Source organism: Lepidochelys kempii, chromosome 3, assembly GCF_965140265.1.
Source record: "Lepidochelys kempii isolate rLepKem1 chromosome 3, rLepKem1.hap2, whole genome shotgun sequence".
Lineage (NCBI taxonomy): Eukaryota > Metazoa > Chordata > Testudines > Cheloniidae > Lepidochelys > Lepidochelys kempii.
In genome coordinates, this window is record NC_133258.1 from 46,906,826 (window position 1) to 46,931,705 (window position 24,880).

The window sequence follows — 24,880 nt, forward strand, 5'->3', positions numbered from 1 at the left end:
AGGGATCAATTTATCACATCTAGACTAGACGCGATAAATTGATCCCCGCTGGATCGATCGCTGCCGGTCAAACCAGCGGGTAGTGAAGACAAACCCTAGTTATCTACGTTTTTTAAAAGGTAATGTTTTTAAAAGGTTGAAATGTATCAATTGACCCAATCTGAAAACCTTTTTGACTTAACAGTTTGTGAAACTTTTTAAGATTTCAACTTTTTGACCCAATTCAAGATGGGAAAACATTTTTGAATCTCATAGGAAAGAAAAAATGTCGGACCTAGTTCTTTCTTCCTCCATATCGTTCTCTAGAGGCGGCAGCTCAGTGGTGGTTCCAGTGGAGAGGACTCTGGGCAGTTCAGTCAAGGCCAGGGCTCTGGAGGTAGCATGGGTAGGAGCTTTGGGCCCACAAAAGTCAATTTTCAACAGAGGACTGTTAGGATAATTTCTCTTGGATGAAAAATGAAGCCATGACTACCTAGGGCAAGATTTTTTTCTTCTTCTTTTTTTTTTTTTTTTTTTAAAGAAGGGTCTGTCTAAACTCTATGAATGTATATCTTATGGGAATTCTCTGTGTTGCAGACCTGAAGAAGAGCTCTGTATAGCTCAAAAAGTTTGTCTCTTTCACCAGCAGAAATTGTTCCAATGAAAGATATTACCTCACCCGTCTTGTCCCTGTCATCTTATGGGTAATCATCAGTGGCAGTTCCATACAATAAATCTTACCTAAGTGTTCATTAGGTGTAATCAGACTCACTCCAGTTTGTAAAATCACCATATTCTATTACATTGAGAACATGTTGTGGAGGTGACAGGGTAAGTTAGCAGTCTCATCCTGTCAACCAGCAGCAAGTACAACTTTTATCCATTGCAGTTCAAATTGATCCTGCACACAGTGGGTTTGCAGGCCACACCCCAAGCATATAAAATGAGGTATAAACTGTAACTCACCATCCCCAGTTTCAACACAGAGTTGCAAGCCTAAATTGTTCTGTGGATTAATCACCCAATGGTTGCTGGTCACAGTGATATCAAATACAAGCCAGCCCACATTAAAAGCTTGAGTCTTCCTTGTGTCCAGCAGGAACAGTTCTGCATCCCTATTTTAAAAACAAACAGCAGAAAGTTAGGGCAATAGCAAAGTCATTGTTTCTTGTGTTGATCTGCACTCCTGAGAGTGATCTGACAGGGCCCATGTGAGCAATGAGGCACAGCTTTTTGGTCTTCCTTTGCTGTGACACAGGGTATTTACATATCTTAGCTGTTTCCCCTGGAAAGAGACTGCCTATATCAGAGTTCTTGGTGGTTCCTTTCTCAGGGAGTGAACCTGACCACAGCCAGTTCTCTACACCAGGCAGTCATATAGCTACCACGGCTACATTACTATTTTTAGCTTGCTAGCGCATATGAAAGGTGTGTCGCCTCAAGCTAGGAATCAGTCTGGATTTTAGTGCAGACATACCCTAAGTGCTTGGTGTGGATCATCTCTTTCTGTTTGTACAGTACCTAGCACAATAAGCCCTGATCCATGATTGGGGCTTCCTGGGCACAACTGTACTACAAATAAATAAAATAATAATAATATCGGTATCAGTTTACTTTTCTTAAAGCAGCATGCAAGTTCAAGGTAAACATTCTTACCCCTATTTGCCATGGTGGGCAAGCTTTTATAACCTCAGAAATCTTTTAGTAAGTAAAGTATCTGATTCAAAATTATTTCTGTCTGAATTAATGGTAAATGATTCAAGTCAAACTTAATCCATCCTCTAAAAACTATACTGATAACTGCACACACCAAGATCATATGTTAAAGAAATACAAAGGGACAACAAGCTTATAAAATATGAAACGAACAGGTTAAAAATTATGATGGCCTTGGGTAAATGATATTTCAGCCAGCAGCTGTGCAGATGGACATCACAGTGACATGACGGGTGGAAACTGGCATGTCTAAACTGTCAGTTTTAAATGCAGACATAGGCTCTGATTCTGCAAATGTATACAGATGAGTAATTTTACACACAAGATTTTGAGAGATATTGTGCACCTCAGCTCTCATAATAGTCAATGGGAGCTGCAAGGGTTCAGCATCTCTAAGCATCAGGCCAACTGACCCCCAAGGGACTACAGTACACACAAGTGAGTAAGTGTTTGCAGGATCAGGGCTAATAAAAGGTGATCTCTGGAGAGGAGACTGGCTCTTTATTAAAACAAGATCAATCACATTGAGCCAGTGCTCCCCAATTTCTCTGTTAAGTTATAATGCTAGTGAGGACATTCTCCTGCTGTGCTCCTATCTATTTGATTATAGCAGAAATGTGTTAATGACCACACAAGAAGAAAACATACTGCTTCCTCTGGGTATAACCAACATGAAAAAATCCTACAGTTCACAAGACCCTGACCCGCTACTCAAGCACTGAACGCATTAACAGCATACCACAAGCTCATAAAAGGTATTCTCGGGGGTCTTAAATGCCTAATTTTCCTCTAATAAGCAGTTTTATCAGAACTTTAAATATTAAACATCTAGCTGTAAATGAGATGGCCTTCTAAGATGGTTATTTATAAATATTTTTATATCACTTAGTAACAAATGTACACAAAGATGACAATTCTGTAATACTATTTTGGAGCAAAAATATGAGATTTTTAAAAATTGACTGTTTTAATGTTTACTATTCTCTTCAAGAACAAATTACTTAAATTATTAAAAACAAACAGGAAAAAATGTTTACAAAACTCAGGATTTTGTAGTAAATATTTAAAACACATCTGAAACAACTTTACAATGATAACAGAACTGGTAGTTTCATACTCACTCCCCACCAAGGAGTCCATGTGATAATGTCTGTTAAACATGATTTTCTTTAAGACTCAAATTAGCCTTTATTCCAGATCTGTCATTTTTGCAGGAGAGCCCTTTACAAGGGACCTGGTATACACTACACAATTATGTCAGTGTACACACTACAGCCTTGCCCTGTGAATGTAAGTGCCCTCCTACATCAACATAATAACTTCACCTCCACAAGAGGCATATGCTTATGTTAGTTAGGGCATCAGTGTCTGTGTGGACGCTGCCTTACTTACTTTGGCTGTTGGCTGTCTTGTCAATTTCAGGGCTCTATGCTGGCACCATGAAATTGACAAGAAAGCCAGGCAGCTAGAGCTCAGCTGCCCCTGACTCCCCACTCCCAGCTGGCTGTTGCCTGTAGGCTCCCTGTTCTTCATTCAGGGAGCCTAGAAACTCAAGCAGCTGTCTCCCCACCACACACACACACACTCACTCACTCTCTGGGTTGGGAGCGGGGAGTTGCAAAGCCCAGGCTGGAGTGGGGAGGCGAAAACTGAGGGAGGGCGGGAGAAAGGAGAGGGCAGCTGGGCTTACAGTGGGGAGCTGCCCAGAGCTCAAGCCCTGGCTTTCAGCCCCCCCTCCCGCACACACACCCCCCACTGCCCCTCTTCAGTTGATGGAAGCACTCCTGGTAAGGATGCGCACCACCGACAGAAGGTGGGTAGTGTGGACATCAGTAATTACTGCAGTGGCTGGAAGTTGACCTAACACAGGTCAAATAGGGATGTGGTGTGGACATGCCTAAGGAGTTAGGAACCTTTGGATTTGCACTCCCTCTCTTAGTTATTCTCCCTTATTGATTCACAAAGCTACTAACTGCGATGTTTTTGACTTGTACCAGAAAGATTCCAAATATGCCCTCAGATATATCCACGAAAAAGCCAATTGGAGCGGAACATTCTTATACAATAGTGAAACAAGCCCCTAATAATGGGTCTAGTCCTCAACTCCTTCTTAGAGACAAAATCCCTAAAGGGAGTTTCGCCCAACTAATGATCTCAGAGCTGGCCAATATAACTTAGTCTACTTGCACTGCTGCAGCTGACATGAACTTGGCTACCCTTTGGCATTGGTACTTCGATCTTTTGGTTCTTCCTTCTTCACGCAGCAGAATCAGGTAGTGTAACTGGCTGTAACAAAGGGATTATTCTTTCTCCTTGGCTTCACGTATGGAAAAGTTATTCATTTTAGGGAACTACAGAAAACAAGAAATGATAGCTCAAGGGAATGGTAATACAATATAGAGACTTTCACTTCTAGATCACTGCAAAGAATCTAGCCCAGGTAAATAGTAACTTAATACAGAACTTCAAAATATTTGCAACAAAAATTTGACTTTTTTCACATTTTGTTTCAAACTCAGGGTGAAATACTGCCCACCATGAAATCAGTGGGAGTTTTACCATTAATTTAACTGGGGCCAGGATGTGACCCTTAATTTGAGCCCAATTCACCCAAAAGTGCACCACATTTTGTGGATTTTCTCCTTTTATCCAATGAAAGCAAGCATGGGTCCATTCTGAATGATAGGCAGCTTCAACATTCAGATTCAAAATGCAAAATTTCATATTTTCTATGCAAAAAGTAGCCTATCACATGTAATGAAAACATGAAAGGGGATGAAGTAGCCTGAAAGAAAAGATTGAACAAAACAGTGAACATCTGGTTACAAAATTCAGGGGGGAAAAATGCCTCCATCATAACGTACTCTGGTAGTGACAAAGATTTTACCACGAGAAAGGCTATTGTGTGTCTAAGCATAATGTGTTTGGTGACCTCAGTCCAGTCCCTCGTGGTCAGCTGTCCATGATAGAAAATCCACCCCAGCTGAGAGTCTCAGCAGAGGCAGCTCTGGACAGAATGGATGTGCAGCTCCTGATCCCCAACGGCCAGCTGAGCTGCTCTCTGATTGCAAGAGCTGGGCAGGATAAAGGTTCACAAAATCATCTTTGTGAGCCCCTGAATCCTGGGGCAGATCTGTCCCAGGCCACCTCAGGACTACTACAGCAGCTAGCTAGAGATATCCCGCTAGTATTCCTTTTCTCCTACCCTCACTCCCTGAATCAAGGGCTCTGCTACGGCGTCTTTATGGCACCTGACAATTCCGCAAAGCACATGACTAGTTAAGCTCATGACTCTGTGCCACCAGACCAGAACCAAGTATTTGGCCGGTGGATTGCATTACTTTCGTCACTGGGAATGGTCAGTCCAGCTCAGGGTTGGAGCACATTGGCAAAGCTATGTAGAAAATCTTGCACTATTGCCCATGCTTTATGTGTTCTTGGGATAAGTTGAGAGGCTGTGTAACAGAGTCCATAGGGGTTCCTCCCTCAGGTGGGTGGAGGAACCTGACCACAGCCAGTGAGCTATACTAGGTGGTCAGTACTAAGGCCCCATTTACCCACTATTTGCCTCGGGGCTCTGCCCTTTATTGGCCTCCTTTAGTCTCTCTGTCTGGGGGATCAAAATAAAGCCACAACCCCCCACACATTCAGTGATACTGAATGGTAACTCCTCAGTGGTAACTCCTCAGTGGTAACTCCTCAGTTAATGTTGTAGTTATGTTCCTGAAAAATGCGACTTTAAGGGACACGATGTTAAGTGACTCCAATTTCCCCATAAGAATTAATGTAAATGGGGGGGTTAGGTTCCAGGGAAATTTTTTTCACCAGACAAAAGACCACACACACACACACACACACACACAGATTTAAACAAACAATTTAATACTGCTACACCATGACAATGATTGTGAAGCTTGGTTGAGGTGGTGGAGTCAGAGGGTGGGATATTTCCCAGGGAATGCCTTACTGCTAAATGATGAACTAGCAATTGGCTGACCCCCTCCAGGGTTAATGCATTATTGTTAATGTAGCCTCACACTCCTCAAGGCAGCACAAATGGAGGGAGGGGAGACAGCCTGGCAGACAGAGCCAGAGAGACACACCATGAGCGAGAGAAAGATGCGCATTTCCCCGTTAAGTAAGCTGACCCCACTCTTAAGTAGACTACCTTGTTAAATTAATCAGCAAGCTGAGAGGGCAGCTGCTGCCAGGAAGCTCCCTCCGTCCTGAGCCCTGTCTTTTGTCCCCCCTGCTCTATGCAAGATGGGGTAAGCAGGGTGTAGGAACAGGGGGGAGGGGGACACCCTGGCATTAGCCCCCCACTTTTTCCCCTCCCCCACACACAGCAAGCAGGAGGCTCTGGAGAGCAGCTCCAAGGCAGAGGGCAGGAGCAGCACATGACAGTGGGGGGAGGGACAACTGAACTGCTGGCAATTGATAGCCTGTTGAGCAGCTGCCGCAGAGGAAACTTAGGGGAATGGGGAGCTGATAGGGGGGCTGCTGGTCCACCCTGGTTCTAAGCCCCCACCAGTTAGCTGCAACAGGCTGCTCTTTCTGCGAGCAGTGGACAAAGCAGGCATCTGCCAAACGACATTATAAGAGAGCATTGCACAACTTTAAATGAGCATGTTCCCTAATTGATCAGCAATGTAACAACAAAACAATGTTAAGTGGGATGACTTTAAGTGAGAAGTTACTGTACTCCCTTCTTGTGTTCCCTGCAAAGGGGAGTGGCACATCGATAATGCTGCCAATTAGGGTGACCAGATGTCCCGATTTTATAGGGACAGTCCCGATTTTTGGGTCTCTCTCTCTTATATAGGCTCCTATTACCCTCCACCCCCTGCCCCACCCAAATCCCCTGTCCTGATTTTTCACATTTGCTGTCTGGTCACCCTACTGCCAATGATCCAGACCCATGCAATGAGTTTGGTGAAATCGCTCTGGCCGGGTCTCTGAGATCAGCTCAGCCTGTCTCCCTTACCCTGGGAGTTCGTTGTACTCTCCTCAGGGCTGGGGTGAAGGCTTCCTGCCTAGGAGTTCCCTCCACAACTTCAGAAGTCACTCCTGCAGTCTACTGCTTAGGGCAATCCTCCTCCTCCCCTCCCTGCTGGCTGCAGCTTCCTCCCTATCATGGATGATTGACAGAGCCAGAGGGGTGAGACTACCCCTTCCATAAGGGCTTCTCTGGCCCCTTCCTCATCCGTGTGGGGCCTGTACATCTCATCACAGGCTGCCACATGCAAACCCGAAGTGTCGTTCCCATACATGTGTGGCCAAGCAGCCACAGAGACAGGAAAAGTCTAGGAGTACACAGTCTTTGCTGGTGACCTGAAAGTCAACAAAACTGGGCTCTGGTGGTCCAAATGGTGGAAAGAAGTGTCTTCCAGAATCTAGGACCACTTCTCAAGCACCCCAGATGCCCCAGCACTTTCCCTGCTTAAACCAAGAGACTTTCTTATTGAAGAAGTCTGCTGATAGCAGTTACTGTGGTATCATACTGGGAGGAAGGCCTCTGAGGTGACCAGGACCTAAACCATTTAGGGTTTTTAATGTCCAAACCAATGTTTGGTTTCACTCAGGAGCTAATGGATAGCCCCAAGTAACTATTGCTTACTAAGCAGTTGCAGAATGCAGCCGCCAACTGCAGCTTCTGAACGGTTCTCATGTAGCCCCCTTGTAGAGTACAACCTGGAGGTGACAGACCCATGAATAACTGTAACCAGGTCTGAAAACCAAAACAAAGAACTTTCTTGCCAAGCACAAATGATAAACACATTCTTGGCAACCACTGCTATTTGGCAGCTGGGAATCCAACAAGCTGTGCAGGTTTCAGACCTCAGCACAAGCAAATGGCAGTGGAGCTGCCCTTTGGACTTGGACTTCTTTATCAGTCTTTTGAATTTATAGAATTTGAAGACCCTGTTTGAATTTGAATTCAAATTTGAATTTGAAAACCCTGTTTCATTCACACCTTAATTTATATCTATTTAAAGATATCGATGTTCCCTCACGTTCTCCTCTTCCTCACAGTACCTTTTTAGAACCTGTTGTCACAGTTCTTTTGAATTTTTTGCAACATGCATGCCCAGGAAATCAGCTCCTGGTCTGCAGATCTATAAGAGGCAACATTCTGGTTACAGGTGACCATTTTCTGTGGTGAGTAATATTCTGAGCAAGATTCTCATTTTAACAATATTCCTTTGTTTTGTAAAATGATACCCAATTTTGGGTTTTCATTTCCCTTTCCCTGCTACTAACCCTGAAAATATCCCTTTCGAGTGATGTATGAAGTCTCCTGCTAAAATAATGAAGGACCAGATTTTCAAAACAGCTTAGTATCCAGCTGTTCCCATGTAGGCACCTAAAGAAGTGGCCAGATTCTCAAAAGGAAGAATTTCCATGGAAGCCAAGTTCTGAGATCTTTTGACTATTTGGATCCACATATTTAAGCAGGAGATTCTCTACATCATTTTGAAGGACTATTTTCAGGGTTAGCAGTAGGAAAGGGAGAACCCAGGACTGGGCTTGCTGCTAGGTTAAAATGAGCACTTCGGGGTGCTGAGCTCCTTTGAAAATCTAATTATTTACTTAGGTGCTGGACACACTTGACAATCTGTCCTATAGAGCTTTCTGTAAACTTGCACTCAAAGATTATTGCTTTGTCCACTTGTAATGCTTTATTTGCATTAAACTTTAACATATGGTAATCCCATGGAGCAAAATGTGTATCTCTCTCTCACCAACAGAAGCTGGCCCAGTAAAAGATATTACCACACCCACCTTGTCTCTCTAATATCCTGGGACTGACACGGCCATAACTACACTGCCTAACTCACTCACAGACACACATAGCAGTCCTTGGCAGTATTTAAACAATAAATTACATTTTAAAAAAATCAATACAGCTCTTGCTTTGACAAAAATAAATAAAGCTGAACTGTACAGTATACAGTAGTTAAATGAAACTTGGCTTGTGGAATCCATATTTCAATGAAGGTTAACTTTTTTAACATTGGCCACTTAAATTGGGCATGCAATTCTGACATTTGCTCATCCAGAACAGTTAACTTAACCCATCTGCACACAGAAACATGGAGAGCATGTATTGTGCACGGATTAGGTAGTCAGGCTGGAAAAACTCTGCCAACAATGGAGACATTTTGTACAAGATTTTTTTGTAGCTGAATTTCTGTTGTTTCCCAGGAATTAACAGCCTCTTAAATTAACTGATGGTGACAATATCTTGCAGACGTTTAGATGCAGATGAATTTGTGAAAGATATCCAGTTATCACTTCTCCATTTGAGAGAATGCTAATATAAGGACTTTTTTTTCTTTTTCTTTTTAAATAAATAGTACCTGTTTGGGTATTCCTTGGTGATCTGATATATGCTAATCTTAATTGTTTCATTCTCAAACCGACTGTAGCTTCGGTCCTTGTAAATCCGGAATTCAGCTGCTGTCACTGCTTCTCCATGTGGGATTTGAGTCAAGTCAAATCGAAACTCTTTGTAGTGCCTTCTTTGATGAGAAAAGTCCTTGTCTCTTTCAACTATGAAAAAAAATTAAATTAAATTAAAGGAGTGAAATGAATATACCAATCCAATCATTAACTGTGCATTCACTATGTTTAAAAAAAATCCCAACAAACTGGAGTATATAAAACTGTGCAAATAATACAGCCACAAATCCAGACATATTTCCAGTTAAAGGAAACTCCACAAGCCAAATGGTCTTCAGTTCAAGAGGAAAAACCCTCTGTGGTTTTATACAAATTCCAGAAGTCAGAGTGGAAAGAATATCAAGAAAACTGAAAGTAGTCATGGTGTAAAGCAACTAAAAATATGGATAAAATGAAAGTTGCAGAAGGATTTGATACTTGGGTTTAGTTACATGTACAGCAAAAATTATTTGAGACACACAAATGATCTTGGCGTACATGACTGTAGGTAATAATCGGGAAAGAAAACAGGGAAAGCTGACTACTTCTGTCTGAGGCAATAAATTCTGGAACAGCGTTAAGTGCACCGTAATTGCTACATATTTAAGAAGAAACTACATCATATAAATTAACACATGCTGTCATCTTATGGCATAAAAGTGTCCTCTTTCAGTGGTATGAGCAAGAGAACCACAAGTCAGAGCTATGTGGTTCCAGCACCCAAACTGCACATTGAAGCAACACTCCTAGTATAAGTCTTCTCCACACATATATATTAATTCTCTGCCATGTTTTTGTTTATGTACAGTTTCCAATGCTTCTTTTATTGCAGCAAAGGTCCACCAGGAGCTAAAATCTATCCTCATAACTAGTTAATCAGGATCCCACAGTATTTTAAGAACAGAGGGCCAGATCTTCAGCTGAGGTAAATCAGCACAACTCCATTAATATCACCAGAACTATGCTAAATTTACACTAGCTGAGGTTCTGGCCCAGTAGTATGAGAGGACGTCTTTGCAGAATATTTGTTTTGATGCATCAAAGAAGCCCACATAATTACTCAATGTGATTTTACATGTATGAAAAACAAGATCACCTATGCCTATGGGGTAATCAGTGGTAGATCCCCAACTGCATTAGAGTTTTGTACCTTACTAGATTTGGCAAGTCCAGAGTCAAGAATTCAGATCCATTCATCTGTCTCACCAAGAGTTAGCGCGTGTCTACTAGTGATGGGAGAAGTCCAAAGGGTTCAGAGCTTGAGTTCGGCTGGGATGAGCCGACAAACTGAGTCTCACTAAGCCCCACTACACTCTTTTCCCACACAACCCCTTCTCCTACTTTCAGATCTACTATTTTCATTCCACTGATCCAAGAGAGTAACAATTTTGGCCCTGAAGCACTCTACGTTAAAAAGGGAAAGGAAAGGAAAATAGGGCTAGGTTTTGAAGTGCATAGTTAATGACACGGACGTAAAAGTTGTCCTTCCAAAAACGCTGAAATTACTTTCAGAACTGTATTTAAAGCACCTCTGTCAACTCTCAATGCCAGTCCTTAAGTATGCACCTATTATTTAGTCTTTTAAAGCATAACTGGAAATGGATTTCATTAATATAGACTTCTTTAAATGTGCAGATCTGTTGACAAGTTTTGCTTTGTCAGTCTAACATACTGCACAGACTATATTATCTATAAGAAAGTATTATCTTTACTTCAGTGAAGATGAAATTTCTCTTGACTGACAAAGAACCATAAAACTCCTCTCTAAACAAACTCAAGGAGTTAGTTAGCCCAAATACACATTTTGACTTTAAGGATCTGAGATTTTGTTCCATGTAAGACAAAGTCAAGAGGCAGAAGCATGTAAACTACCCGCTCTGCAGCCAAAGATAAATGGGCTGCCACTGAAGAGAAACAGGATACAGTCTATTTAATACCAACATCACTAGCTCCTAAACAGCAAGATATATATTGATATCAGACCAGTTTTTAAAGCAATGAGATCCCCTGATCGGCTTACTTAATGCTCCAATAAAGGATCTATATTTTACACAGGACGACAAATCAATTTCTGTTTTATTGTTCGCAGCTAGACTTTGTATTGCACATTCATGGAAAAATGGACTCTTTCAATGGAATTACAGTATAGAAAAATATGTAAAAGCATTCACACCAAGTACATACACAAGAGAAGTGTTAAAAAGAGCATCAGAATTTAGAAATTTTGTCAACTTTTTTAGCACACTCAGAGGAGGCAGACACCCCAACCAACAAGCTAGAATCTTTAGCCAGGTTCTTGGAATATTAACCTGATCCTAAATAAGTAGTAAGTAATGTATGATGTAGTATGTTAACATTTTATTGTAACTGTGCCTCAACAAAAAGTCTAAAAAAATACACACTAAAGTCTTTCATTACTGATACAGAGTACAACATGAGTTAGCACATGCAATCACAATGAATTGTTCAGGGATGCTTTTTTTTTTTTTTAAAATACAGTGAAGATCTTGCTATAAATTATGAATGTCATAATTGAACATTTAAAGACTACTTGGGGAGCAGAATGTGCCAAGAGTTTTCATTTTTAAAATATTTTAAAAGTAGAATTAATCCAGGGCCCAATTCTGCAACCCTTTGATTATTACTTATTGAAGGAGTTCAGAGGGAGTTCTCATGTGGGTAAGTGCTACTCACTGTGAGTAAGGGTTGCAGAATTAGGCCCCAAATGCGGATTTCAAATCCCAGAATTACTGGTCTGGTTTTCATGTCTATCTACTTTGCAATAAATTCAAATTAATAACATTTGTATGGAAACAGTAAGTATCCCCCATGGTATAACTCAGACACAAATAGGATCAGTATTTACAACACACCGTATTACAGCATTGATAGTATTCTCCTAGAAGCACACACAACTGCTGAAAAAATACTTATCATTTCCTGTTGAGTTAAACAAAATGAAATATATCAAATAGGGCTAACACACATTTTACTTATCTATTTATATTATTTCAAAGAAAAGGCACTGTTGCAATATGGAGAACACCCCCCCCCTGTTGTTCTAGGGCATTCTTTTAGTCCTGATCTTCAATTGAACAGGACTGAAATTACATTCAGACAAATTGAAAAAACAGAGGTAAATGCCAGAAAAATAACTGATTGTCCAAATAAAGAATTGAATAAAAATAAAAGCCATAGGTGAAATCCTGGCTCTATTGAAGTCAACGGATAAACTTCCATTAACTTCAGTGGGGTTGGGATTTCACACTGTAGATTTCAGTATACCAACATGAGAAAATTAAAAGCAAACATAGGTGAACTAGAATGCCTAGCAATCAAATAAGATTTTGAAATAGGCATTACTGACACATAATGGAATTTAAAAAAAAAACCCAAACAATGTGATATAATAATAGCTATCTATGAACTATAAAGAAGGGCAGAGTAGGTCATAGAAGTGGGGGAGTAACATTCTTTCTAAGAGAGTCCATACAATCCATTGAAATAAAACTTCTTAGTAGAGAAGATAATATAATAGAATCTGTATAAAGACAAACCCCACACCCCTACATTAACTCTGTACTGGTAAGGGATTCCCTTCTGCCACGGAAATCCTCTTCTTTCCATTCAGGGAAGCTTTCAGGTCCTTTTGCATGCTGAAGTAGCACAAAGGGAGCCATGGTGTCATCCAGGATCTGGTCCCATGACAAAAAGATTTTAGGAGGCAGAAGTTTCTGAAAGTTATGAGACTCTGAAAAACAGGTTCTTATAAAGGAAACACTTAAGCAACCTTAAATATTTACTACTCCAATTCTCTATCATATACATACACGCACCAATTCACTAGCTGAAAGGCAGCCATCACAGGGATGGATCACAACAGCAGTTTAATGGAATACAGTACAGCAATACTATGCAACAGCTAACAACAGGAAGTGAGGAAATACATCTTAACCATTTGAAATTGCAAGGGGAACTTAAATAAATGGAATATAATTACTCAAACTGGAATCTGACTAGAACATCAGAGCAAACGGTATTATAAAAGAGAGATCTTAAGTTGTTACAATTGCCTAGGACCTAGGTTTCAAATCTCATCTTAAAAACAGAACCTCCAACATACATGTTTAACACTACATTGGGGCACTGGTTCACCACCAACTCAGGGGAATATTAACAAGAAATGACTGAGTAAATGGCAAAGAGCATTTTCTTGCCAGCCATCAATATGGCCAATGAAACATTCAGTGTCACAATGCATTCATACTAAACTAAATTACAAAAAAAAAAAAAAAAAAAAAAGCCACATCTAAGAGTTGCTTTATAAAATGGATCACCATTGATCTCAAGAGAAAATATTGGGTTAATTTTTCTGCTGGAGTAAACTGAGGCAGCTCCACTGAAATAGATGCAGAGAATTTGCATTGTCTACATTCTTTGTTCCTAGAGTATACATTTATATTTAGTCATATTAAAACAAATATAATTTGCTTGCACCCAGTTTACCAAGTGATCCAGATTGCTCTGAATCAGTGACCTGACCTCTTCATTATTTACCACCCCCACCCAATTTGCAAACTAACAAACAGCGATGATATTATGTTTTCTTCTAGGTCACTGACGAAAATGTTGAATAGAATGGAGTCAATAAACAATCCCTACAGGACCTCACTGGAAACAAACCTGCTTAATGACAATTTCCAATTTACATATTACATTTTTACATTTTGAGATTTATCCATTAGCCAGATTTTAATCCATTTAATATGTGCCATGTTACTTTTATATCAAGTTAGTATGACAGAATCTATTTTCCAGAAACCCATGTTGATTTGCATTCATTACATTACCCTCCTTGCTTTTTTATTAATTAAGTTCCATAACAGCTACTTCATTATCTTGCCCGGATTCTGTGTCACACTGACAGGCCTATAACTACCCAGGTTATAAGGTCTGTTCTACTCTTCTGGAATTTTCACAGTGCTCCAAGACTTATTGAAAATCCACATTAACAGTCCACTTAGTTCCTCAGTTATCTCTTTAAAAATTCTTGTGTGCAAGTTGTCTGGACCTGCTGATTTAACAATGTCTAACTTTCGTAGCTTCTGTTTAACATCCTTCAAAGATACTAGAGGAATGGAAAGACTGTTATCACCATCTGATCAGACAATATCATCTGTTTTTTCCGCAAATATGGAACATCAATATTTACTGAACACTTCTGCCTTTTCTGCATTATTATTGATAATTCTACCATTTCCATCTAATAATGTATCAATACCCATTTTCAGGATTCTTTTTGTTCCCAATCCTCTTTTTAAAAAAACCTGCATTTTATAGTCCTTAACTGTGCCGAGCATAGATTTCTTATGTCCCTTTGCTTCCGTTAGGAATTGTAGAAAATTGATAACTTCTGATTTATATTCATTACTATCAACTTCCCCTTTCTTCCATTTATTTTATATATTACATTACTTTTAATAGCTGCCTTCAGTTCCCCTGTAGACCAGATCTGTTTCTTAAGCAGTACAGCCTTTCCCGAATGGGGGATTGTGGTCTTTGGCATTTAATAAGGTGGTCTTAAAATGATTCCCAATTATAATTCACAATGTTCTGATTAAATTCTTCCTCCCAGTTGATCTGCCTCAAAATTGTTTTTAGCTTTGTGAAATTGGCCCAATTAAAGCACCACGTGTATATGTTACTAGTCTGGACTTTACTCTGGTTGCGTGTTATAAATGTGATCAAGTCATGATCACTTCTACCGAAACGATCATTAATTTTTTGTTCTCTGATTACTTCCTTTTTTTAAAGACAAGGTCGAACAGAGAATTCCTCCATGTTGGCTGCAACACTTTTTGAGTTAAGAAATTCTCATTGATATTGCTTAGAAATTCTGAGGAGGGTTTTGTACCATGAGACCTCCAACACATGTCACTGAAATTGAAGTCCTGCATGATCACAAAGTTTTTTTCTACACATTATACTTACACATATTAAAGCTGTGATATTTTACTACTTAGCTTATTGTCACTGTTTCACTGTTAAATATACTTGCACTGGCAAAACTGGTGGGGCTTATAGATCATGTGACTGTAACAGGTCACTTATCCTAATCTCACTAAATTTCACTGTTTGAATTCTTTGCACAAGCACTAAAATAAACTAGTCAGTTTTAACTACCTCAAGGTGAGAGAGGTTACGGTAAGCTGATATACTACAAACTACACTCGTTTACATCTTGAATACAATGAAATGATAGTTTATCTACAGTAAATACTTGTGGTTATCTGACAAAACAGGCCAAAGATTCCAGGAGTTTTCTCCTGAAGTTACCCAGTCCTACCTCTAATGACTGATAATTGAAAGCAGAGGCTGGAAATATCAAATGTGGTAGGTGACAGATAAGCAACAGATTAATGCAAATACTTTGTTACAGGACACTAAAAGGTCAGAGGCCCCAGGAATTAGCTATTGTGCTACTGTGAAAAGACAGACATCAAACAGCTATTTACAGCATTCTTGCTCTTCTCTCCAAAAATTCAAATGACTAGAAATCTATTCTTACTTCCTATGGCTACACTTTATATAACAAACAAAATCACAACAAACTGAGAAACTTAGTGAAGGTATGCAGATAGCAGAAGTGGTCTAATCTAGAGCAGGGTGAAAGAGAAAACCATTGTTTTCCCATATGCAAATATTTTAATTTAATGCATTGAAGAAAAATTAAGAGCCATATTCAGACCCCCCCATTCATGTTCTACACTTCAAGCGCATGAGGAGACCAAGCTAACACCTACAAACTGTATTTTAAAGCGGTGTGTCTTTGTACAGGCTTGCACAGTGTGGAAAGCAAGGAGTCCAAATTTTACAAGCTAGAAATAGGCTTAATTAAAAATATATATATAGGTTTCTCTGCTGTACTCTGGAAGCCCTAAAAATGAAGGACCCAATCCAAAGTATTTTCATTGACCTCAATGGCCTTTGGATAAGGCCCACGGTCTTCTAGAAGATCCAGGGATTTTTTTTGGTTGAACAGAACCTTCAAATTGAACTGCAGTGAAAAATACTTGAACAACTAAAGTGATAAAAACAACTTTTACCAGAAAACAAACAACAGCGTAAAAGTTACAGTTTAAATACTATAAAGCTTACTGTGACAGAACACTAGGAGCCAAATTCTGCACTCCCTACTCAGATAAAACCACAACCAAAATCAATGAGAATTTTACTTGAGCAAGGAGTGTAAGTCTGCAGTAAGTTAAATTTTCATTGCAGCACTTTGGTCTTTGAAGAGTACTTTTATTGAAGAACTATATATTTAAATGATGCGGCATTTGTTATTACTGCCCTGGTTTTATTTAAGCTAATTGTAGGTCTCCAGATGTGGTTTTGAAAGTGTAATATAAATAGATTTTACATATAATGGTCTTTTTTTATTAAATTACAAAACATGAAATCTGATGGGTCAAATTCTGCTGCAAGTGACACTAATTTACGTAAGTCCAGAGCCATTACACTGAAGCCAAAGAGGTTATTTGTTTACCAGCTCAGCTGAGCAGAATTTGCCCAGTTGTCCTCAACTGAACTAAAAGATACATTCTATGAACTGTTTGACAAAATGCTGTGCAGATCATGCCAGTTTCAATTAAAAAAATTAGCTGACTAATGTTTATTGAATCCAGTAATTTGATAATACCTCTTTAGTAATTACTCAGAATTATTGAAATATATGAATTAGAACCTGACCCAAAGCAGCGGTGGAATTTATGGAAAGGCTTTCATTCACTGCAGTAGACTGGATCAGAACCTTAGAGAGGAAGGGAACAACTATGGTTAAATCAATCAAGGGTACTGCAACAAAACTGCACTTTGTTCACTTCTTACAAGGATAGATTAGTTTTAATTACTTATCATTCATAGAATTTTTGTAAATAATTTACTGCAGTGTTCAGTATCTTGTAAAAGCCATGAATTCTTAGTATTAAAGGATCTCTCCCAAGCACTTTGCTCTTAAATCTTTGCCAAGAACTGCTGTAACACCACAGGGTTTTTTTACTTTTGAGAACAAAAGGGTTTTTATGGGTTAGCCAAATATGAATTTGCAAAAGTCCTAGCTATTGGTTAGCTGGGTCTTTGTGACATTCCTCTCAAAACATCCATGTGACATAATCAACTTTAATAAATGGCAGACACCAATTCTGCAACCAGGAGAAAAAGAAAATTGTGTGTGTGAAAGAAAGTGAAGTATAGAAGGGTTTGTAGTAAAATCTATTTACTCCTCCTTTTAATTCCTTTAAGACGCAAAGCCTGAGCAGTTAAAGTCATCAGAATATTCTCCCAGACTTGTCTTCCCCAGAGTTCCCTCTCTCTGCAATACTTCCAAGAGCTCCAAGGGACAACATCACAGTGTCTACCAGTACCCCTCTCCTGCACAGACTCCAACGTGCATCAGTGTAAAAAGGCACAACTGGATCTTATCATAAGTAAGCTACCAGTATGTTCTACCAGCAGCATCTTCCATTCACTTTATATAGGCTAAAATATCCCTGAAGTAAATATACATTTTGAAGAAATAACCAGTCTCACTACATTAACTGTTTTGGTGAAAAGCTAATTTGTAAACATATGGTATTCATTCCATTTATGCCTTCCAAGTCACATGCACTTCCTTTACAAGTCAAAACAAGTATTACACTACAGCTGACCCAAAATTTATTAAATTCTGGAAGGTTTTCAGTTATTGATATTGTAAGTGGAAAAACGCTTCATCTTCCCTAAGCTAGTTTGAACCTTGCCAGTGCAACAGTATGGATAAGGAATAGCAAAAAATACGGAGTCTAGTTCCTACTGGAACAGGGTTTGGGAAGTGAAAAGCACTGTGAAAAGCTAAGTATTATTATCATCATCATCACCACAACAAAAATCAGAACGAACTGAAAGTAATTTCCATTATTTCTTGTTTCCATTGTATTTAAGTCTTGAACCTTTGGAGACAAAACTTCCACTGAATCCTGTAGCCCTGATGTTTGGCTGAAACACACAGCACAACTATCTCTGCACTTCACTAATCCTAGGCCAGCTGTGTACCAATCCAGTCCCCTGGCTTAAATTAGAGCAGTTTGAGGCTATGCTCTCTTTCCCCCAGCCATGTCACTTGGTGGAGGTTGGGCTAGCACGGGATCTGTCACTGTGGTTCTGTGCCACGAACAGCAGTTCTAGCTTTGCTGGGGTAATTAATCCTCCCATAGGCAGCTGAGACAGTTTCAGGACTGCTGCTGAGGTGTCACAAAATGACACAACTGAGGGAAGAATCTGGACCAAACAGTTTTTCTTGTGAGAAACAAATAAGGACCCTTTATTTCAGTCCATCACTTTAAATGATACGACAACATTTATTACATAAGCATGCTAGACACCGATAACCTCACTCAAAATAGTGTGCCCATTAGATATTGGACTGGCATTACCATTTCACTAAGGAAAATAAGTCTTTCAGAAATGAATAAAGTATCATGTAGGTCTAGATCAGACTACATTAGAGCTCCCATTTCAAGCAGGAAGTCAAATTTTCCACATTTATTTCATGTCCTGTTAGGAGACTAGTTTTTACTATACAGCCCTTTATTAAGGAAGGCATCTAAGATAATTCATCTGAACACCGTGAGCAAGGATATTAATTTTCTCTGCTTTTTCAGTTAAGTCAACTATTCTGATGGCTATGGTTTAGAAAAATCAAGTACATATTGATATGGTGTGTCAATAATCTATTATTTTTCCTAATATTTAGCTCTAGTTTTCTCCCATACCAAATGGTTGCAATGAAAGGTAACAATTATAGCCAGGTTTCTTTCCAAACCTAAAGGTCAGGATGTCAGGCCAACACAGCCTGCAGATTAGTGAACCACAGGGGGAAAAAAACTGCTTGAGAACTAGCTGTACACAATGAGAGCTCTGAAACTTTTATTGCTATTGAACGTGTCAGGTTATATTTCAAATCCAGATTCCTGACCTACGTCTACAGTACATGCAGGAATCGAAGGAATACACACACACACACACACCTTTTTCCTCATTCTTGAAACTTTCAGCACCAAATTCTGCCGTAACCTACACCTAGTGCAATCTCATTCAAGTCGCTTGCTTTTTGGTTCCACAGAGTTTGAACAGTAACTCAATTTATACATCGGGGGAAAGTTGGTCAGAAAATGGGTGGACGTTATAACTGATTTAACAGGCAAAGAATTTGAAGATGGAGTGTAACTTGTGAGAAGGCTGAAGGGGAATGTAGGACCATAAGGCAACTGTCAGGAGTATAGAAGCTAAAGCGCATTGATTGTCTCGCCTCCTGTTAGTTACTTCTCTCACTATATTCCCCCCCCCCCCCCCAATCCACCGAATCACGGCAAGTTATTTGACCACTTATGCATTTTCTGACAAACTCTATGCAATGTTTAACACTGTCCTGTTCAGCAGAGGCTTCCATGTGAGCTCTACCTTTTTACTTCATGATCAACTTGCCCTAATAAGGTATGAATCAGTGTAGTATTGCTCTTTAAAGTTTACCTCCTTTTAGTGGGTTACTGATGTTTTAACATTACCCTCACTACCAATTCGATCTAGAATGATCAGTGAATCACATTTTACATGAAATAAGAAATAAAGCAGGGAAACAATTTCTGGTTAAGAAAACCAGTAATTAAAGTTTAACCCTTCAAATACTCATTGGCTGAATAGGGAACTCTATGCTGCAATTACTATTAACTGTGCTGAACAATGAACCTCCTGCTATTTCATTTTAGAATGCTGCATTTCAACTTTGACTAAACACGAAACAAAATCAAGCCAGCTGGAACAACGATCATAAATGAATGAATAAATAAATAAAATTTAAAATGCCCAGAACATACATTTAGAGAAAACAGAAAAGTGTATTGTAGATGATCACTTTAGAATTACTTTGACACATTCAATATTTTCTTAGTGAGACATTGTAAATATGCTGAAGTTTGCATAAACAACATAATTTAACATATTTTGGGCCATATCCTGACTTATTATAAATGTGTACCTCCACTGAAATCAGTGAAGCTACACCGATTTACACCAGTGGATTTAAACCACCCTATATATTTTATGCCTTCCGTGTTCTAGTTCTGCAACTTATGTAGCAATGTCACTTTATTGATTATTGTAAAACTACAAGGAAGTAGTTTAGTTAAAGCATACCAAAAATCTGCAGCGTGCAAAAGGACATTTACCCTTACTGATCCTCACACCGGATATGCTTGTAATCGTAATCAGAACTACAGTATTTGCTTCACTGTGTGTTTGGATCATGATTTATTCCTGGCCAAATGATAGGATGGGAACAACAAAAACATTTCTTTTGCACCCTAACATTTTTCACATTGGGCACCTTTGCTGAACTGTCCACAATGAAACCCAGAACTCTTTCCTGAACGATTAAAGTGAATTCAGAACTCACCAATCTGCATGAATACTTTGAACAATTCTTTCCCAATGTACATTTATCACCAGGTTAAAAAAGAGAGGCATTGGATTTGGGGAAGGTTGCATGACTCTGGATCTATCTTGCTCCCCATTACCAACGCGCTCCAGGTGCTGCAAGTCAAGGAGCATATTGAAAGCCCCCGCAACTTTCTTCCCTGCCTCTGTGGTAGTAGGAGCATATGGCTGATGCAAGTTTGTCTGCCTGTGAAGAACTCAGTTTAGCCATGGGTAGAACCACAATGGATGCCTACCCCGAACCTAGCATGTAGCTGTCTATTGTTTGGATTACTAGGAGTGTGAGACAATCAGAACACCCATGTTGATTGCAGAGTCATTCATCAATATAATTCATCTCTGGAATAATTAACCCAATCTTAAGATGTATTTTATGTGCTACAACTCCAGCTGCTTGGCTGTTAGCGGAGCTTAAACTTAAGAGACAGATACTTGTGTTTGATAAATTGAGCACTAACATGCTACTCTGTATTTTTATTTCAAACTATATGTTTGTAGAGCCAGGACAATGAGGAAAATTTGATATTTACAACACAGTGCAGGATCTACCTTTTTCTTGACTGCGGTTTATAGTATGCTCTTGTTTCTCCTAGGACTAAAAATGACTACTGGCGTAATCTCTGATGATGGTTCCAAATTACATTTAATCGAAAAATAGCCCTATCTGTTGCCCAGCCCATGATTGTACCCTACCTTTTGGGGCTACCTTGCTTTCATGTTCTTGACAATACATTGAAGGCAAGATTGAACAATTTGGTTGGAGCTGGCCATAATATATCCCACTAGTCCAAAGGGATGTTCATGCCATGTTAACAAAGCAGGCTTCTTTCACATACTGCAGCAAGTGGTGATGTAAACACAGGACAAACATATAGGGCTCAAAATCCCCTTTTAGGAAATTGTATTATAGAGTCTAGTATTCAAATCATCAGATGCTTTGATGCTAGATCAAGTCTGGTCTAGCATATGTGCACAACTCCCCACCGTATGCGCACTTTATGGTATTTGCACATCTGTATTAAGCTGGAAAAAGTGGGTATGCTCTTTGGTATATATCCATTTGAAAAATCTGGTCTTCAGTTTCAGAATTTAAGTTGGAGGGGGAAGGGTAATATTATTCTCATATATTTAAGTCAGTGCCATAATTGTGATACAAAAACACAACACAAAATCCCCGTCATCTGTTCACTCTGTAACATGGGCTACACTATGGATTTTTTAGGTCTCTATCCACATGATAGTGTATGCTATGGAGCCTCACTAAACACGATTCCAGAATGCAAAAGGGAATTGAAAGTGTATTGCTGGAAGACTTCAAGGTGGTTATAAGGGAACACAAGCACACATAATGAGCTATGATAGGAAATATCTGAAGTGCACACTGCAGGCATTAAAAAGAGGAAATGGCTATATTCTGATGTGCCACCTAAATTTGAATCATACTGATAAACATTACTATCTTGTCTTACAATAAACATCCCTCACAAAGATCACCAGAATAAAGGCAGCCTTTCCTTTAAGTCATCACATCATATTCTATTATTTCAATTATATTTATTTTTGTCTGAGACCATGAAGCTCGTTCATGTCTTTGTCTCCTTTTGATTAGACTACTGCAATATTCAGCTTGTTGGAGTTGGTTTTTAAACCAAACAGGATCATAACTAAGCACCTTGAAAGAAGGATAGCATCTTCCATAAGTAAATGTGAACATAGAAATCTAACCTGCAGGTTTTGCCTGTGCTACCTCTAAAACTTAGTATTTATTTCAAGAACACTTTTCTTTTCAGAGACAGGTTCATGAGTTGGTGCCAGATCCACCTAGGTTCTTACAATCCAGAGTCAAACAATTTCTAAATTCCAACTACTACATGGCAAACATTGTGTAACTGGGCTTCTTCTACAATCCTCCACAACCATAGTTAATTCTTCACAAAACACTTAAGAGGTTAATTATCTCTGTTTTTAATCATCATTTGATAACATACTCTTCCATATTGTGCTTCTTAAAAACTTGGGCCCAGATCCTCAGTTGGTGTTAATCAGCATTGCTCAAATGAAGTTAATAGAGGTAAATTATTTTACACCAGCTGAGGATTTTGTTTTTAAATTTTATTGCTTCTTTTCTTCATCTGTTTTCAGATATGAAGCACTCTGAGAACTTCCTTGTGAGATCTGAACAACAGAACAATAGCAATGCTATTTGTTGGGAGCCTCTCCCATCTTTGCTGCACAGTGAAAGGGCACATGGAAATCTCCGTCCTCTGGGGGACTGAAGCAGTATCTTCAACCCTAGTGTTCAAAATTCCTTAGACAGACACCCTCACACACGCAAATCATGGGACTGGTTTAAAAATCATGCATTTTAAAAAAATAAATTTTGGGTTCTTTTTACTTGCCTTCTGCTTTTTGAACATTTAAAGGCCACTTTTTTTTTTTTTTTGCAACCATAGGATTAGAAACTTCATTAAGAAAAAAAAACATGAAAGCTGAGATTCTCACGTAAGTCTTGGACTCCAAGAAGACCACCAAACTTCATGAGACTCACAGTCAGCTCAGGAGAAATGGCAGCATTAGAGAAGTAAAAGGGAGAAATTCTGGAAAGACAGAGTAAGCTCTCTCATGGGAACAGAGGCACAGATCCCAGGTTATCTTCTTCAAACTCCAGTTAATGGAGCTGATACAAGGGACCTATGCTCCTCAATGCAGCATTGAGGCCTTTGGGAAAGCTCCAGGTCTTACAAGTAACTGGGAACCTACTTGTGAAATATAAGAGTTTAAAGGACTTATCTTGCAAGCTACTAAGCAACCCTCAACTCCCACTGAACTAAATGGGAGGTTACTCAGCATCTCACAGCACCAGGCTCAAATGCTGTTATTAGTCCTCAACTCCTGGGAGCAGATCCATGAACTCTCATCCTTATTTCAAAATGTTGCAACAGGATGCAATTAAGCACAATTAACAAAGGGGTCAAATGGTCATCTGATAAACCATGGTCCAAACAGGCAGCCTGGAAAGGTCAGTGCTGCTAAGGCTGCACAGTATTGATGAGGGGAAAAATAGTATAATTTAAGGACTTTTTAAAAAAGGAAAAACAACAACCCCAGTGTATTAAACTAGAGAGACTTATGTGCTTTCTGTGTTTTATCTTTATTATGTAGAGACATTACATAGTAAGTTTGCACAATTTTATACCTTACAGTCATAAACTAGGCTAGTCTCACAATACCTGAGTGAGTTAGGCAGCTTTTACTGCTTTAGTCTTAATAATTCTTTGTTTCATCTACATGACTGTCTGTCTTTATAAATACATCCTGAAGATTATGATTCACAGCAATCTACTGACATCTCCTACTAGAACAAGGACACTTTGAAATCCCCAGGAAGAATCCACAGTACAAGCGCAAGGGGCTACAAAGCTCTCAAGAGCTAAATCTTATACAAAGTGCACAGCCACATTAAAAATAGGGTATGTGGGGGACAGAGGCCACGGGATTTATGTAGTTGCAGATCCACCATGTCTACCTCCACTGGACGAACAGGGAGCTCAAACCTTTGTTGGTCCCCCAAATTCCCTCTCCACCACTGGGTGAAACCACAGTCCTAGACCAATTCTGAAACATCTTTGGCCCTCTGTGCTTATGGAGAGAAGGAAAGGTTTGTCCAAGGGAATTAGAGCTCACAAAGCATGTAAGCTCCATACAAGCATCCTTATTTTACAGATGGAGAAACTGAGGCAGGGTATCTTTGTCTGGAAAGTGAATCTCTCTGGTTTTCTTCCTTGGACAGCCCATTGACTGTCCTTTAGGTCTGGGCTGCGACCGTGGCTGTGGTAGACTCTCCAGCCGTTCAGCCTCCATACAGATTTCCACGTTCCACACACCAAGTACCACTAACTTGAGAGTGACTGATTAGACCTCAGAATGGCAATCTATTTAATCTAGGACAGAGAAGGACAAATACTCGCTGGCAACCTAGGAGATGCCCTGGGTTAAAGAACCTCTGGAGCACCTGTTCCAAAACAGTCTTACTACAGGGCAATTGCCTGAGCCTCCTATTTTCCATCATAAATCACAGCAAAACCATTTGCTGTTGGTGTGCTGCATGCTGGGCCTGCTGTTCCATCATCCATCCTCAGGATCTCTACCATTTTTCCCATTTCATACCTCTTTTGCAGAGTGGGTTCAAATAATCCTTTGGCACCTTACA

At 39.5% G+C, this 24,880-nt stretch overlaps 1 protein-coding gene across 1 annotated transcript in view; it reads right to left on the reverse strand.

Annotated features, from left to right (window-relative positions):
* BMP5 (bone morphogenetic protein 5) overlaps positions 1-24,880 on the reverse strand; it is a 72,112-nt gene that overhangs the window by 35,137 nt on the left and 12,095 nt on the right. The window contains exons 2-3 of the mRNA XM_073335124.1: positions 9,057-9,249; positions 946-1,094 (exon numbers count right to left, since the gene is read on the reverse strand). Of these exons, the coding sequence (XP_073191225.1) occupies positions 946-1,094; positions 9,057-9,249 (342 nt within the window). The remainder of the gene's footprint in view (positions 1-945; positions 1,095-9,056; positions 9,250-24,880) is intronic.